This window comes from Eulemur rufifrons, chromosome 6 (genome assembly GCF_041146395.1).
Source record: "Eulemur rufifrons isolate Redbay chromosome 6, OSU_ERuf_1, whole genome shotgun sequence".
NCBI lineage: Eukaryota > Metazoa > Chordata > Mammalia > Primates > Lemuridae > Eulemur > Eulemur rufifrons.
Genome location: NC_090988.1, coordinates 49625228 through 49644210, shown reverse-complemented (window position 1 = coordinate 49644210; position 18983 = coordinate 49625228). Strand labels below are relative to the sequence as shown.

At 39.5% G+C, this 18983-nt stretch overlaps 1 protein-coding gene across 1 annotated transcript in view; it reads right to left on the bottom strand.

The window, feature by feature from the left end:
* GAB2 (GRB2 associated binding protein 2) overlaps positions 1-18983 on the bottom strand; it is a 159041-nt gene that overhangs the window by 15463 nt on the left and 124595 nt on the right. Inside the window, exon 3 of the mRNA XM_069469171.1 lies at positions 10556-10802. Coding sequence (XP_069325272.1) covers positions 10556-10802 — 247 coding nt within the window. The remainder of the gene's footprint in view (positions 1-10555; positions 10803-18983) is intronic.

The following is an 18983-nucleotide window of genomic DNA, read 5'->3' as shown; positions in this document are numbered from 1 at the left end:
ATGCATACGTTTTGTTCTGGATTCACTATTCTGTTCCAGTGATCTATGTGCTTATCCTTTCGCCAACACAACATTGTCTTTTTACCAAAGTTTGACAGGAAGTCTTGAAATCAGGTAGTGTAAGTCCTCTAACTTTATTGTTTTCTTTTTAAAATTACTTTGGCGATTCTAGGTTGTTTGCATTTTCACATATATTTTAGAATCACCTTCTCAGTATCTACGAAAAAAGCTTGTTGGGATTTTTTTTTTTTTTGATTGTGTTGACTCTATAGATCAATTTGGGAAGAACTGCCATTTTAATAATATTGTGTTTTCCAGTTCATAACTTTAGTACATCACTCTCCATAGTTAGGTCTTTAATTTCTCTCAGCAATGTTTAATAGCTTTCAGTGAAGAGGTCTTACATGTTGTTAAATTTATTCCTAAGTATTTCATGTTTTCTGACACCACTGTATAAAGAATTTACATTTTTTTTTCATTTTCTAATTGTTTGCTGCTAGTATGTAAAATTTAACTTTTTTGTATAAAAACCTTTTATCCTGTGACTTTGCAGGGTAATATTATTAACAGTAGTTTATTAATTTTAGTAGTTTGTTTTTACAGTCAATTTACCTACAAAAAAAGACAATGTTAACATCTTCCATTCTGATCTTTGTGCCTTTTATTTCTTTTTCTTCTCTTAACGGAAGTGGCTATGATCTCAAGTACAATGCTGAAAAGAAGTGGTAAGAGCAGGTATTCTCTATTTGTCTCCAATTTTAGAGGATTATGTTCAATATTTCTCCATTAGGTAGGATATTAGCTGTAGGTTATCCTTCAAAGTCCTTTATTAGTTGGAAGAAATTCCCCTTAATGCATAGCTTGGTAAGAAGTACTTTTTTATGAAGTACTGATTTTTTTCATATGCTTTCTCTGCATCTATCAAGGTGATACGATTCTTCTCCTTTTCCTCTTAATGTGATGAATTATATTGGTTGGTTTTTGAATGTAAAACCAACTTTTTATTCCTGGGATAAACACTGCTTTGTCATGATGGCTTACCCCTAATGTATACACATATATATTCCCTATTAATATTTATTGTCCCTGAAACACACACATACATACACATATATATACATATACATACACACATATGTAATTGAATTCAATTGCTAATACTTTTTTTAAAAAAAGGATTTCTATATCTATGTTCATGGGGGATATTGCTCTGTTAAGTTTTTTCCTGTAATCTTTGACAGATTTTGTAGGGTTATGTCGGTCTCATGAAATGAGTTGCAAAAGGATTCCCTACTCCTATGTTTTCTGAAAGAATATGGGTAAGATTTGTGTTATTTTATCTTTGAATGCTTGAGAGAAATTACCAGTAAAACTATTTGCATAGTTTTCTATTTATGGAAGAGAAAAAAACCCAAATGTCCACACAAAGATTTGTTCATGACTATTTATATACAAATGAGTATTAATTTGTAATACCCCAAACTGGAAATAATCCAAATGCCTAGCAACATGTGAATGGATAAGTGAACTGTGATATAAAGATATACTGAATTACTACTCAAGAATAAAAAGCAACAAACTAGTGATACAGGAAAAAACATGGATGGATTCCAAGTAAGGTACTGCTGCTGCATCTGCCTCACAGTCTAGGATACTGCCTCGCTCCACCATCCCAGGGGAGTCACTACTTCAAAGTGCTGCATCCTGGGGCTAGAGTTGCCATTGAGTCGTGTTGGCTCAGGATTCCGAATTGCAGCTGTACCCTGCTCTCCAGGATCAAACTTCCAGGGTATCCCTTTTGCTCTGGAGTTGGGCCTGTGCTGTGCCCTGCCCCTCAGAGATAGAAGCACAGCTACAACCCAGTCCTCCAGGCTACTAAAGAGTTCCTCAGAGTCACAGATCCTGGCTCTGTAGGCAATCTACATCTAACACCGTCACAAAGAGCAAACCTAAACCCCAAGACCCAGGTGCCACAATAGGTTTGCAAGACTCTGAGCCTAGGACCCTGGTCCCACAGCTGCTCTAAGCACATGTGCCTGGAATGCAGTGCCACTGCAGCTACTTTTAGGCCATATCTGACTTGACACAAAGAGGGATCCCTATAGCTAAGTCTCCCTATTGCGGGGAAAATGAGGACAGAAAGACCCCAAAAGCCCTTGACACCAGGGACGTTAGCAACCTATACCACCACTGCTGCTGCCACAAACTTCTAAAGTTTAGGCACTGAGGCACTCATAGTTATTGTTTAACACAGCTGAAGAAGCTGCACAGAGACTATATCATTCCACCTATCTGCAAACAAAGTCACCACAAAAATTCTCAACTGGCACAGTAAAACCCAACTAGAGATGAAAGTCTTTCTCCAAGAAAGCCACTCTAGAAAGTCTGGAAGAGGCAACTGTTCCACCAGAAGTGCAGACATCAACGTAGAGACATAAGAAACACAAAAAAGCAAGCAAATGTGACACTACTAAAGGAACATAACTGTCTAGTATTAGACCCCAATGAAATCAATGAATTGCCAGAAAAGGAATTCAAAATAATGACCTTAAGGAAACTCAATGAGATACAAGAAAATACAGACAGACAATTAAATGAAACTAGGGGAAAAATTTCACAATATGGATGAGAAATTTGCCAAGGAGAAAGAAATCATAAAAAAGAACCAAAAAAGTCCCGCAGCTGAAGAATTCAATGAATGAAATAAAAAATACAATAGAGAACTTCAACAGCAGACCTGATCAAACAGAAGAAAGAATCTCTGAATTTGAATATAGGTTGTTTGAAATTACCCAGAGGAAAAAAATAAAAAGAAAAAGAGCGAAGAAAGCCTATAAGACAAATGGGACATCATTAAGATCTAAAGGGAGAAACAGACTCCAATACAACAATAGTTGGGGACTTCAACACCCCACTCTCAACACTGGACAGATCATCTACATAGAAAATCAACAAAGAAACATTGTATTTTACCTGCATTTTAGACCAAATGGACCTAACAGACACTTACAGAACATTTCATCCAACAGCTACAAAATATGCATTCCTCTCATCAGCACATGGAATATTCTCCAGGATAGACCACATGGTAGACACATACAAATTTAAAAGCACTGAAATTGTATCACGTATCTTTTCTGACCACAATGGAATAAAACTAGAAATCAATAACAAGAAGAACTTTCAAAATTGTGCAAATACATGGAAACTAAACAACATGCTCCTGAATAGCCAATGGGTAAGTAAAGAAATTAAGAATGAAATTAAAAAATGTCTTGAAACAAATGAAAAGAGAAACACAACATACCAAAACCTATGTGATATAGCAAAAGCAGTATTAAGAGGGAAGTTTATAATACATGCCTATATCAAAATAGTAAGAAACAACCTAATGATGCAATCTCAAGGAACTAGAAAAACAAGAACAAACCAAACCCAAAATTAGAAGGAAAGAAATAAAGATTGGAGAAGAAATAGATAAAATTTGAACTAAAAAAATATAAAAGATCAACAAAATGAAAGTTAGTTTTTTGAAAAGATAAACAAAATAGACAAACTGTTAGCTAGACTAACAAAGAAAAAAGACCCAAATAAATAAAAAAGGAGAAAGTAAACATTAAAACTGATACCACAAAACTAGAAAGAATCATTGAAGACTATTATGAACTATACACCAACAAATTAGAAAACCTAGCTGAAATGGATAAATTCTTAACCTATCAAGATTGAACCAAGAAGAAATAGAGAACTTGAACAGACTAATTATGAGTAATGAGTTTGAATCTATAATAAAAAGTCTCCCATCAAAAAAAAAAAAAAAAAAAAAAAGCAAAAAGCCCAGCTAAGACCTCAAAAGCACAGGCAACAAAAACAAAAATAGAGAAATGGAAGTGTACTAAACTGACAAGTTTCTGCACAGCAAAGGAAACAATTAACTAAGTGAAGAGACAACCTGTTGAATGGGAGAAAATATTTGCAAACTACTCATTTCACAAGGGATTAATACCTGAAGTATACAAAGAACTCAATTCAACAGCGAAAACCCAAATAATCTGATCAAAACTGGGCAAACGAGTGAATAGATATTTCTCAAAAGAAGACATACAAAAGACCAACAAGTATTTGAAAAAATGCTAAACATCACTAATCATCAGGAAAATGCAAATCAAAACCACAGTGAGGTTATCATCTCACCCCAGGTTAGAATGGCTATTACCAAAAAGACAAAAAATAACAAATGTTGGCAAAGGCACAGAGAAAGAGGAACTCTTATACACTATTAGTGAGAATGTCAATTAGTATAGTCATTATGGAAATAGTATGGTGCTTCCTCAAAAAACTAAATACAGAATGATCTATGATATAATATTCCCACTATTGGGTATATACCCAAAGGAAAGAAAATCAGTACGTTGACGAGAGATTTGCAGCACTCCCATGTTTACTGCAGCACTATTCACAAGAGCCAAGATATGGAATCAACCTAAGTGTCCATCCATAGATGAATGGGCAAAGAAAATGTACTATATATACACAGTGGAATACTATTTAGCCATAAAAATTATAAAATTCTGTCATTAGTAGCAACTTGGATGAGCTTGAAAGACATTGTATGAAGTGAAATTAGCTAGGCACAGAAAGATAAATACTGCATTGTCTTACTCACATGTGGAAGCTAAAAAAGTTGATCTCATAGAAGTAGAAAATAGAACAGTGGTTACTAGAAGCCAAGAAGAAGGGAAGGAGGTAGAGGGGGATAGCCAAAGGTTGGTTAACAGATACAGAAGAAAAGCTAGATGGGAAAAATAATTTCTAGTGTTCTATAGCACTATAGAATGGCTATAATTAACAAGAAGTTATTGTATATTTCAAATAACTAGAAGAGTGGATTCTGAATGTTCCCAACACAAAAGAATGATATATTTTGAAATGACGGATAGGCTAATTGCCATAATTTGATCATGATACTTTGTACACATGTATTGAAATATCAATTGTACCCATAAATATGTACAATTATGTGTTAATTAAAAATACTAATAATGGCAAAAGAAAACCCCACAAAATAACAACTATTGGAGAAAAGAAATTGGAACACTTGTGGAACACGGAACCTGAGTATATGAAAAGTCAGCCCCCCACATACGCAGGATTCACATCCTGCAAATACTGTATTTTCGATCCATATTTGGTTGAAAAAAATCCACCTATATGTGGACCCACATAGTTCAAACCTGTGTTGTTCAAGGGTACATGTAATATTATTCAGCCTTAAAAATGAAGGACCTTCTGACACATGCTATAACATGGAAGAACCTTGAGGACATTATGTTAAGTGAAATAAGGCGATCACAAAAAGAGGTATCGGCCGGGCGCGGTGGCTCAAGCCTGTAATCCTAGCACTCTGGGAGGCCGAGGCGGGTGGATTGCTCAAGGTCAGGAGTTCGAGACCAGCCTGAGCGAGACCCCGTCTCTACTAAAAATAGAAAGACATTATATGGACAACTAAAAATCTATATAGAAAAAATTAGCCGGGCATAGTGGCGCATGCCTGTAGTCCCAGCTACTCAGGAGGCTGAGGCAGTAGGATCGCTTAAGCCGAGGAGTCTGAGGTTGCTGTGAGCTAAGCTGACGCCACGGCACTCACTCTAGCCTGGGCAACAAAGTGAGACTCTGTCTCAACAAAAAAAAAAAAAAAAAAAAAAAAAAAACAAAAAGAGGTATCTAGAGAAGTCAAATTCATAGGGACAGAAAGCAGAATGGCAGTTTTCAAGGGCTGGGGGAAGAGGAAATGGGGAGTTGTTTAATGTACAGAGTTTCAGTTTTACAAAATGAAAAGATTTCTGGAGATTGGTTGTACAACAATGTGAATACACATTACACAACTGAACTGTACACTTAAAAATGATTAAGATAGTACATTTTATGTTATGTATTTTACAATTTTTTTTAAAAAGGAGAAAAAAATTATTTAGAGGAAGGAAGATACATCACATATAGAACAATAGGATAAAAATAACAGCTGATCTCTCATCAGAAACAATAAAGGTCAGAAGACTAGAATGATATCCTTTAAAAACTGAAAGAAATAGAACTGTCATTTTGGAATTCTATACCCAGAAAAAAATCGCTCTCAAATATGAAAGTGAAATTAAGATATTTCTAGATAAATGAAAGCTGGAAAAATATGTCACCTGGCCACTCACATGACAAGAAATGGTAAAGGGAACTCTTCATAGTGAAGAGAAAACCAGGTAAAAACCTCACTAGATAATGTTTAATTTTTGCTTTCAACATTTATACATATTTTAAAGAACTTAAAAGGGAAAAATAGTCTTTTATAGTTATACAGATATTTACTATTTCTGTTGCTTTTCCTTCATTCCCAAAGATCCAAGTTTCCTTCTGGTACATACCATCTTGCTTCAGCCTGAAGAACTTTTTCATTTCTTTAAAACAGATCTCCTGGACACTCTCTTATTTTTCCCTCATTTGAGAATGTTATTTTGTTTTCATTCCTGAAGGATACTTTTGCAGAATAAAGACTTCTAGGTCAGCAGAGGTTTTTTTTTTTTTTTTTTTTTTCTTTCCATTAATTTAAAATGTTTTCAGTTATCACATGGAATGTTGTTTTAACAGGGGCTTTAAAAATCTGTGATAATTACAACATCAGGGTTTTCTTGAGATCAGTACCTGTGTCTTCCATAGAGAACAGGTTATATTTTGCTGTTGCTCAGTATGCTGAGAAATCTTGGATTATATATCCTGAATGTTGTGACTGTTATATTGTATAGACCCTGGGTTCCATTATAATTCTCTGGAGAACTGATAGTTTTGTTTCTGCAGGAAATCAACCTGGTTAGGTTCAGACTGCAAGTTCTGTCTCCCCTGTGTGTGGTAGTTCAAATCTTAGTTGAGTTCATGTAGCCTTTTTATGCTAGTTTGGGCCTGTCCCACACATGTAGCTCAAGATGAGCCTACGACATAATGTAGTTTCACGCCCAGAATAGGAGATCCTTCTTCAGCTCTCTTCGCTCTGGGATACTTACTCCTTCCAGCCCCCAAGGGGCTCATTTTCTGGTTCCACTACCCAGAAAGATGGGCTTTCTATGAGGGCTGAAGCCACCATGCTGCTTTGTGATGGGGCTCACCCTGGAGGCAAATCCATGAGACAAAAAATTCATCTCTGTGTAGACACTTCTCCAAGTTTTTCTCCTCTCTAAAATCTGCCTCCTTTTATTTACTTTTCAGCATCTTTGGGTAACCGTACTTTGGATTTTGTCCAGAGTTTTTAGTTGTAATCAGTGGGGGATACATAGTCGGCCTGCTGTGTATGTGGATTTCACATCCCCTGGATATGTAACAGTGGCTTCTGCCACCATAGTGGAACTAGAACTCTTAAAATCTTTTTCAAAGTGTCTCTATTTCTTCTAAAATTCACCATCTCTTCATGCGTTATACCCATTTCCCCCCCAGATTAAAAAAGTTAACATAATTATGTTAAAGTCTTTGTAGGCTGGCTACAAAATCTGGGTTTATTTTGGTCTGTTTCCATGTACTGAGTTCTCTCAACTATGGGTCAATGTTTATAGCTTCTTCACATGTTTAGCAATTTCTCATTGTATACTGAACATTTGAGATTATATGTTATAGGAACTCATAGGAAAAGCCATGGATTATAAATTGAATCTTATTTCAAGAGTCAAATCTCTTCCAGTTTCTGTTTGATTTTTGACTGCTCGTTGGTGCCTTCAAATAATTGTTTTTTTAATATTTTATCCAGAGTTTGTAATTGTTACAGTAGGTTTAGTATGATGTAAGCTACTCCATTAATACCAGAAACTATAGTATATAGTCTTTCTGGACTTAAGAAAGCTTCCTTCCAACCCTCTACCTCCCCCCTTGGAATTCTGCAAACACTGAACTTGCTATCTCCAAATATCTCCCTGAGCTCCTTCTCATCACCTTCTCACTCCCTCATCCACATAAGTGAAAACAAAGACACAAGGAAAAGCACAGCTTGGTCAAAGACCCACAACAATGCTGCTTCCCCATCTGTAGGTAAGTTCTATCTCCTCTTCTATGTTCTCTCTCTACAACACAGATTTGTTCAAATATTTATTATGCACTTACTATGTGCCCTGGGTCCTGTCTTCAAAGAGCAGTAACATATAAATATAAAAATCTATAATACAAGGCAGGAAGTTCCAAATGCTGTGAGAGAGATAATAAAAAATTGCTATGGTAATTCAGGGAAGACCATGAATTCTAGCTAGGGAAATTAATAGAGGTTTTACAGAAGAGGTAGGGGTGCAGAGAGTGGGCCCTAACTGCTAATTCAAACAGAGACATTTATACATATTTTTTTCCTTTGATACATTAGCAGTATTGTGGGAGTGGAGGTGGGTGGTAGTTGTTAATATTATATTAATATAAAGCCTCCTACTTCAAGTGTGATCTGCAGACAGGCTGCACTGGTGGTATCTAGAGTTTATCAGAAAGGCAGGATCCCATGACCCCGGGCTTACTGTATGAGAATGAGCATTTCAGCAAGATCCTCAGGTACTTCATATGCACATTAAAGTTTGCAAGGAACTTATATTACCCGCCTTATGCAACAGAACTATGTTTTTAAAACTCGATGTTGTCTAATCCCAGCCCATTTCATGTGTAAGAAGGGGACGGGGTACAAGGAGAACAGGCAGTATGTATTGCGTATCTACACTGGGTATTTTCAGTATGTTTTGTCATTTTACACATATTAGTGAGCCTTTGAATTAGTTATTCCCATTCTGAAGATAAGGAAATTGAAGGTAAATGAAGTTAAATAAGTGGCTCAGAATCACCAAGAGAGTGGCAGAACCTGAATTTGCACCCGTATCTGACTGACTCCAAAGCCTGAACACACTTTTCATTATACCACACTCCCCATCTCTGGTCTGTGATGCAGGAGAATCAGGCAGTATTTACAGTTCTGCCACTAACTAGTTCAGGGACCTGGGCTAGTACATTTTATCTTTTTTAGAACTCAGCTCTTCACATAAAAGTGGATGGAGGTTGACCTAGTGAAAGTTCACAAATGAACAAATTATGCTCCTTCAGGAAAATGGGTATTTGAGGCAACCTTAGCATTGAATGTTGTGAGTTTATGTGATGTAAATGACTCAGAAAGACAGAAGCAGAGTAGCATAGCGTAAAGAGTACAGGACCAGAAACAAGAAGATCTGGGTTCTTCTAGTCCTATCTCTGCTATTTACTAACTGTGAGCCTCAGTTCCTTCATCTGTAAAACTGAGATATATTATCTACACTGCCTATCTCTCAGTGGGTTTGATTGGTTTAAGTGAGATTATGTAAGAAAATGTTTTCACAGATATCATGAAGTGATATATAGCACAGCCATTTCTCTACCTTAACTTTCATAACTTGAATTAGATATTTCTAAATTAATTAATTAAGAAACGTGATTTGTAATCTGCTGGCTACTGTAGCAATTGGGAACTAGCTCTGGCAAAGCTATCGGCTCTGTGCTTTTGCTTACCCTAATGATGGGAATAAAAAGTAACAAAAATAAGTACTGGTTCTGTACCGGAGAGAGCTAGTGGCACTAGAAAAATAAAGGCTATTACCCTAAAGCAGGGAGTCCTTGTGAAGTTGGAAATGTTCCATATCTGTGCTGTCTAGTACGGTGGCCACTAGCCACATGTGGCTACTAAGCACTTGAAATGTGGCTAGTACAACTGAGGGACTGAATTTTAAATTTTATTTAATTTTAAGTAATTTAAATTTAAATAACCACATGTGGATAGTAGCTTCATATGGAATGGTACAGCTCTAGAGCAAAAGTGAGATATGGATTTGTTCAATAATGTGAAGGTTTTATAGCTATACTTTTAAGGCCAACAAGTAAATTGACTTTGTTTTTTCTGAAACTCTAGCCCCTATGCCATTCAAATAAAAAAAAATTTTTTTTTTGAGACAGAGTCTCACTCTGTTGCCTGGGCTAGAGTGCCGGGGCGTCAGCCTAACTCACAACAACCTCAAGCTCCCGGGCTCAAGCAATCCTCCTGCCTCAGCCTCCTGAGTAGCTGGGACTACAGGCATGTACCACCATGCCTGGCTAATTTTTTATATATATAGTTTTAGTTGTCCAGATAATCTCTTTCTATTTTTTAGTAGAGACAGGGTCTCACTCTTGCTCAGGCTGGTCTCGAACTCCTGAGCTCAAATGATCCACCCGCCTCGGCCTCCCAGAGTGCTAAGATTACAGGCGTGAGCCACCACGCCCAGCCCAAATAAAAATTTTTTATAGCATGATTTTTGATAATGGGAGGTTTCTCTGGAACCCAATTATCACTTTGCAGCAACACAGATGATACCAATAAAATGTGAAGGTTACACAAGCAAAAAATTATGTTGTTATACATGTGTTTGTTTACCTAAAAAGATATAATATTTTGCTCCTTTGTCTTTAAAATGAAAATACGGGGACTGAAAAAGTGCTAGGCCCTGTGAGTGGCCACTCGCCCAATCTAATGGCCAGGGCAGTCTCGTACCTTGCGTTTTCTGCTCTCCGGCTTATGCACTGGTGCAAGTAGAGATACTCCTGAGGTGCACTGGTGGACAAGGTGGGCTGCATGTGGTTTGACACAGGGGGTTCAAACGTGAACAAGGTCGGCTGGCTGGAGTGCGATGGGGCTGAGGATTTTCGTTCTTGGAGAAGGTGCTGATTGGAGCCGCTGAGCTCAGCTGGAGAAGAGCGGGGCCCGTGGTGACTGGCTGCGGAAATATTTCTCAGGGAATCTGTGAAAAGGAGAAAGAGCTCTGTGAATGAAAAAGGTAGGAAAGGAGTCCTCATCCTAAAGTGGGTTGTCAGTGGAAGGAAAAATATTGCAGTAGCATTCTCTCCTTCTCCCATACTTGCCCCTTCTCTGCCCTCACAGAGGGCTGGGGCCTCCTGGCCATCTAGGTTGAAGAGGAGATGCTCTGTACCTCGGTACTGCTTTTTGAGTAGCCCGGCGGCCACTTCCTATCACAACCTGGGCTTATCTGCTCCACTTCCAGGAGGTGTGGCTACTCATGGTCCAAGAGTGGGAGCTTGATCCTCAGGCAAGGTCAGCCTCCGGAGCAGTGAGTACTCCCGTCTTCCTCCTCTTTGGTGGCTCCTGCTATCATTACCTCCCACAAAGCTAAGGCTGGCTTTGTTAAATGAGGCTTTGCTTACTGAAGACTCACTCACTGAGGCCCTAGCCTGTGCCTTACTGCATTAATGATAAAAGCACAAATGCATTTGGAGCTGTCCCTTAAGACTGGACCTCAGCTTCTCCCGCCTGCCCGTCCAAGTCCTTCAAGGACATCTGTGTTCCCCACTCCCCACCACTCTCTGTCTATTGCTCTTTTTCTCTCTTAACTCTTATCACAAACTCTCCTCTGTTGTGTTAGAAAGGAAGTGAGGTATTAAGGACAGATAATAGCTTAGAGTGCTATACCCAAGCCAAGGGCATTATTCATTTGGCTGGCTCTGGAAGCTTAGTCCAAATTCCTTAGCATAATATACAAGGCTTTTCACAGTCTGACTTATTTCCTGCTTTTCTCTACTCATAAACAAGGCATATGGAAGCATCATCAGTCCCTGAACACACCAGCCTCTTTTATGATTCTTTATTTTGGCTTATAGTGTTCCTTCCGCCTAGGTTTCACTTCTACTCTGCTGGCAAACTCATATGCAGACTTTCAGAGCCTGCAAGGATATCATATTCTCTCTGAAACTGTCCTGGACTTGGTTCTTCTGTGCCAAAAGCACTTGGCCCGTACTTCCCTTAGATCCACAGTCACTCTGCATCCTTGCCCGGTCCATGGCTTTCTGAGAACAGTGACTGGGATGTTGTTACCCCTACAGCCCCAGCATGTACCTAATAAAGGCCAGGTACATAGAAGGTTCTTAGTCCGTGTTTGCAGAATAAGCAAAAACATTCATTCAGCATTCAAAATTTCCAACAGTGAAACTTCCTGTTCAAAATAAATAAAAGTTTAAAGATGTAATTTTAGGCAGTGGTATAGCTGGTGCGATAAGGTTTTGGAGGCAGTAATGGTGGCTTTCTAGGGTTATTCAAATCATATCAGAGGGGACTTGGTTCTTCTATTCCCCGTCATCTGACCTATTTCAGGCTGTACCCTTCTCGTGGCCCTAGGCAGGGTCACCAGCTCATTAATGCTCCACAGCATTAATTACTCTCCAGTCATTTCTGATGCTGGGCAGGACAACAGAAAAAGCCGATGGGCCTCTGGGGAAAAACTGTTCCATTGACAGTTGTATTGACCTCCAAGATGAATTCCCATTACAGGTCTCGCAGTGAACTGGATGTTTGTTAACAGAATCAATGGCTTCATTACTCCATTAGATTTGCAAGATGAACTCTCTAATAGCAGAGAAGAGAGGGTTTACACTAAGATATGTAGTAGCTACAGTACCAGGGAATGAACATAAACTGCTGCCTGAGAAGACACAGGGAATGTGCCAAAAGAAAGCCTCTGGTGAGATTCTGTATTCTCTGTTGTCTTTCTGGACTCCTTTTCCTTTGCCCACCCCTTCGATGGAGGCATTCTTCAGGGTTCTGCTGCAGACCCTCCTATGGCTTCACTCTCACTCTGGAGACTCTCCAGGGGAAATCCTGCCCATTCCCACAGCCTCAGCTACCACTTACGTGATGAAAACTCTCAAATCTTAATCTCGGGCTCAGTTCTCTCTCCGTGCCTCCCTGTCGTATATCCCTTCACCTGCTGGGCACCTCTATTCAGATGTCGCACCAGCAGGTCAAGCTCAGCAATCTAAATGAACTCATCACTCCTGTGCTCCCTGTCTCAGTGAAGTACATCCTCATCGCCATCTCCTCCAGGCCACAAGCCTATGCATTAGCTGTGACCCTTCCCTGTTTCTCAACAACCATGTCACATCACTGTCACTGCCCCACTTAAAACTCTGCAATGACTCCGTTATCCTTAAGATGACTTACAAAGCTCTCTCTCTCTTTTAAATTCATTTTCCTGTTTATTTCTTCAACTTTGTTTCTTACCCATACTTTCTTGTGTTTCAAATGGATTCTAAGGAAATACCAACCTCTCTTTCATCACTTCATACATTAGGCTGTAAGCCCAGTGAGGGTAGGGATTCTGTCTCTTTTGTAATGGCTTTATCCTCAGCATCAAGCCCAGTGTGTGACACAACTCAATAAATATGTGTTGATCAAACAAAGAAAGTACATGGCATAAGAAGTCACTGCTCCCTCAGTATGTTCACTGATTCCTCACTGCCTTCAGAATAAAGCCCAGGTTCCTCAGTCTGACAAGAAAGGTTATTTTGACACAATCTACTTATTCTACCTTGTCATCCAATGCATCCTTCATGCCCCCTATGTTGAATGCTTTGGGCTATGAGTATGAATAAAAGAGGAGAGACCCATCCTCGTCTCTACAGCCCTCTGCCTTGGGCTCAGGCTGTGGAATTGTATCTGTGACTCAGCGTATTTAATTGCAGACCTGGGGGAAGTCACCTCAGTCTCAGTTTCCTTATTTACCAATCAACATAGAGCTGTTATAAGGATGAAATACACACTTGATCTAGAAAACCCCGCATGTCATAGGTACACAGAACATGTTCTAATACTTCTGTATCCCTGGTGCCCAGAGTAGTCCCAGCACATAGTAGGTATTCAGTATATATTTGTTAAATATATGTACAGAATGAATAAAAGAATTTTCCCTGGCATACAAATCCAAATATGCCTGTTTCTTGTGGTCAAAATCAGAGAGGATTTAAAGATCTGTTATTAAGATGAAGTAAGAGTTAGAATGAGTTTGGCCTTCATGCAACAGAAACTTGGATTCCTATTCTACCAGCACAAAGCCATGTCTATGAAACCAGCCAGCTCTATCTAATGGTCTATAGCTCCAGAAAAGTTCTTTCAAAGCTGTTTTGGCACTAAACATTGCCAAAATCTCACGTCTAGTTCCAATGTTAAAAGCTCTCTGCCTGAATTTATGCGCTTATTCTTTGGTGTCTGTACTGGGTTGGATATTGTCTCCCCGAAACGCATGTCCACCTGGAACCTCAGAATGTGACCTTATTTGAAAATAGGGGCCGGGCGCGGTGGCTCACGCCTGTAATCCTAGCACTCTGGGAGGCCGAGGTGGGCGGATCGTTTGAGCTCAGGAGTTCGAGACCGGCCTGAGCAAGAGCGAGACCCCATCTCTACCAAAAATAGAAAGAAATTATTTGGACAGCTAAAAATATATATAGAAAAAAAATTAGCCGGGCATGGTGGTGCATGCCTGTAGTCCCAGCTACTCGGGAGGCTGAGACAGGAGGATCGCTTAAGCTCAGGAGTTTGAGGTTGCTGTGAGCTAGGCTGACGCCACGGCACTCACTCTAGCCTGGGCAACAGAGTGAGACTCTGTCTCAAAAAAAAAAAAAAAAAAAAGAAAATAGGGTCTTTGTAGATAGAAAGAAGTTAAGAGGAGGTCATACTGGATTAGGGTGAGCCTTAATCCAATGAACTGGTATCCTTATAAAAGAGATAAAGAGACACAGAGACATACAGGAGGAATGCCACGGAGGTGGAGATGGGGAGGGGGGGAGCGGTGTATCTACAAGCCAAGGAATGCCAAGGATTGCTGGCAGCCACCAGAAACCAGAAGCGGCAGAAACAGATTCTCCCTTAGAGCACACAGAAGGAACCAATGCCATCAAAACATTAATTTTGGATATCTAGCCTCCAGAACTGTAAGAGAGTAAATTTTTGTTGTTTACCAGTTTGTGGTAATTTGTTATGGCAGCCCCAGGAAACCAATATAGTGCCATAAAATTTAAAACTTCAAACAAGGTTTTCTTGCTTATCTCAGGAAAAATAATCACAAAGTTGAATTCGGGAAAAGTTTTCTGGAATAAGCTCTTCCCATTTTGGACTGTGAAGGCAGAGTACTCTCCTATCCCTTCCCCAGGGTTCCAGCCCCACATTCTGATGAGCTGCCTGTGCCCCATGGATGAGACTCCAGGGAGGCGCTGCCTCACTTCCCTCATAGCTGGAGGCAGGAGCTTCAGCCAGCCCGGGTTCGGTGCTGTTTTATTTGCTCCCTGAAGGCTGCTCCTCCAGAGGACACCCCACGTTGGTAAGTGGGATGCATTTTACATCCACATTCTGGACAGGGCTGATTCCTAGGCCTCGTACTGCTCCATTGTCACTCAGTGTCACACTCTGTAATTAGAGTTCTCAAAAATATTTCCAAACATTTCATGGAACAAAAGCTACATGGTATGGTAAATGTAACAGAAAAAAATATATTAGGCCAGCAGTTGAGAGACTTGGCTCAATTCCTGATCTGCCTGTAGCTTGCTATTTGACCTTGAGCAAATTACTTAGCCTCAGTTGCCTCATCTGTAAAAAGGGACTATTGCCACTTGCTTCATTATTTATCATAGGTTGATGAGGATCAAATTAAAATACATACCCCTAAAAAACTTGTACATGAATACCCACAGCAGCATTATTCATGAGTCAAAAAGTGGAAACAACCCAAATGTCCATCAATTGATGAAGGGATAAACAAAGTGTGATATATTCATACAATGGTATATTATTCAGCCATAGAAATGAAGTACTAAAATGTGTTATTTTGCTGAATCCTCATAATACTATGCTAAGTGAAAGAAGCCAGTCACGAAAGACCACAGATCATATGATTTCATTCATGTGAAATATCCAGAATAGGAAAATCAACAGAGACAGAAAATAGAGTAGTGGCTGCCTAGGGGGTAGGCATGGGGAGTAGGAATGGAGAGTGACTGCTAATGAGTATGGAGTTTGTTTTTTGGGGTGATGGAAAATTTCTAAACTTAGATTTTGGTGATGGTTGCACAACCCTCTGAATATACTCAAAACCACTGACCTGTATACTTTAAATGGGTGAATTTTATGGTATGGGAAATATATCTCAGTAAAGCTATAAATATACACATGCAGTTTGACAGTTCCTCAAAAAGTTAACAGAGTTGTAATATAACCCAGCAATTTCACTCGTAGGTATATACCCTAGAGAAATGTTAGCATATTTCCACAAAAAAGAACACGCATGTTCACAGCAGCATTATTCATAATAGGCAAAAAGTAGAAACAACCCAAATTCCAATCAACTAATCAATAAATATGTCATACCCTATACAATGGAATATTATTCAGCAGTAAAAAGAATAAAGTACTGATACAAGTTATGTAACATGAATATTGACAATGTTACGTTAAGTAAAAAAAAAAAAAAAGAAGCCAGATTCCATTTAGAGGAAATGTCTAGAATTGGTAAATACAAAGATAGAGAGTAGATTAGTGGTTGCCTAGGGCTGGGATAAGGGTGCGGGAATGGGAAGTGACTGCTAATGAGTCCAGGGTTTCTTTTTGGGGTAATAAAAATGTTTTAAAATTTGATTGTGGCAATGGTTACACAACCCTCTGGATACACTAAAAGACACTGACTTGTACACTTTAAATGGGTTTAAAACCCCAATCCCCTCCCCCCAAGTCCTTTGCAAAGTATGAAGTGTTAAGTATATATGAGAGATTAGGGGTAGTTTAACAAAACACATCTGACTTTTATTTTTTCTTTATTTCCCCTCTGAAGAGAAAATGGAGCATTCAGTTAATACAATATCCTTACTAAAGTATGCTAGAGAGTAATAGACATTCTCCCTTTCCTACCTTCAGTTCCCTGTACCGCCTCCTTACCCTCCCCCAGCCCTCCTGTTCAGGACTTCACCCCATAATCACAGCAAGGCAGCGTGAATCTCAGTAAAACAAAATAGCAAGAACACATACATGGTTTGGAGTCAAAAGACCCACTTGGGTTGAAATTCTACTTTCAGTGAGTGAACCTTATGCACATGACAGGAGTCAGAGGACCAAGAAGCCAGTTCCAGTTCTGCCATTAACTGGCTGTGAGATCCTGCTAGGTCTCTCTGAGCTTCAATTCGTACCTATCAAGTTTGGGAGGATAATCCCTGGCCTGCCTATTTATCTCACTGGGTGGTTTTAACAGTTGGATAAGATAAGGGCCGTGAAAGCAAATCTATGCACATGCATAAAACATTAATACAATTTGTTTTTATTGCTTGGGTACCCCTTGAGGGAAGAAAAGAATTGTAAAAATAAATGAAAACATTAAACAATGTGTTGCTGGGTCATTCCTGGTACTTGGCAGTAAGGGTGTTGTAATGATGTGTCTTGGGTCATTAGGAAGGTCAGTTATACAGCAAGGAGAAAATGGAGGTTTCTAGACTCCTGGCCTGGGCTTCTATCTCTAAGTCTAGACTAAAGATAATGCCCACAAATGCCTGAGTCAATATGTTTTCTTTTAAATAGGGTTTTATTTTTTCCTTTTCCTCCTGGCTTCTTTTTAGGTCCCTACAAAATCACTCCCCTTCCTTTCCACAATCACCCCCGGGAAGCCTGCCCAGCATACAAGCACTCCTCCCACCTTCTTGCAAAACTCTAGAACAGGAAAGCCCTGAAGGATTTCAGCAGAGGAGCCCAGCCCAGGCCAGCCCAGCCATCAACTGGCTAGTGATAACAGGAGCAGGAAAGGGGAGGCTGGCGGGAGTTTCTGGAAAAGATGACTGGCCAAATAATGACTAGTTCCCTTATCTCAATGCCCTTTTTATCTTTATCCCTTTCTCCCCAAATCCCCACCCTCAAGCCTCAGTGGGTTGCAGAACCTGTAAAGTGGTAGACCAAAGACCATGTTGGAGCCCAGGCTGGAGTCAAAGCCTGGCTCTGCTAACTCCTCACTCTATGGCCTTGGACATGTTAATAAATCTCTTTCTCACTTGTTCAACAGGGATAATAAATACTTTGTAGGGCTGGCTGCCATGAGGATTAGAGGTCATTTCATACAAAGCATTTAGCGTAGTACTTAGTCATTCTTATTGCTCTTATTCCTGGAGTACACACAGAGTTGGTTGAGACCTTGACATTGGTCAAGAGGTATGACTTGCTTTCCAAGTCATAATGGATGCTTGGAAGGTAACTGTCACTGTTTTAGTCACAACTACACGCTATATAGATGTTATATGGAGAATTAATGAGAACCAAAAGGACAATACTGACTATAATAATCACAGCTGTCATTTACTAAGCACCTACTATGTGTCTCTAGTCTACCCTATGAGGTAGGTATTAGTAGTACCTCCATTTTTTTTTGGATGAAGAAACAGAAGCTCAGAGAAGTTAATAATGAACTCTGCAGTCACACAGCCAGACAATGGCAGAGCTTAGATCTGAAATAGATCTCACTGCCTTCAAGGCCAATTCTTTTCACTTGTGTAGAGGGAAGAGTTCCCACAAGATCCCTATGAGGCAAATGGTATTAGCCTTATGGGAGGCAGAGTTAAATATCAGAATGACGGGCTAGTCCTGGCTCTGCTGCCTACTGGCTGAGTGCATCTGGGCATGCCATTTCATCTTTCCAAGCCTCGTCTCTATTCATAAAATTTATCAGAGGAAGAACTTGGATTAGGTGAGGGATACACATCAAAGTTATCTGTGGGAAACGTAAATACAGAGAGCTGGTCTCACCTCAGACCTACTGAGTCATATTTACACAGAGGTTTAGATTATGATCCTCCAGTTTGGTTTTAAGAATCTCCAGTGCTTAATTCTGAGGCAGAGGTAGAGGGCTGGGATCTACTGGAAAAAGGGCAAAACAGGCTCTCAAAGGCAAATTAAAGAACAAATACTTCCAAAAGTCTTTCTTTGTGTCATCAAAATCACAAATTGAGAACCACTGAGTTCTCACTGGCCCCTCACATCACTGATGGCCAACTCCAAAGGAACAACGTACAACAAAAATAACCCTGGTATGGGCTTCCCAGAAACAGGTTCTGAAACTATTTTATTGCAGGGCCTTGGGCAAAACTTTTAATCTCTTTGCACCTCATTTCCC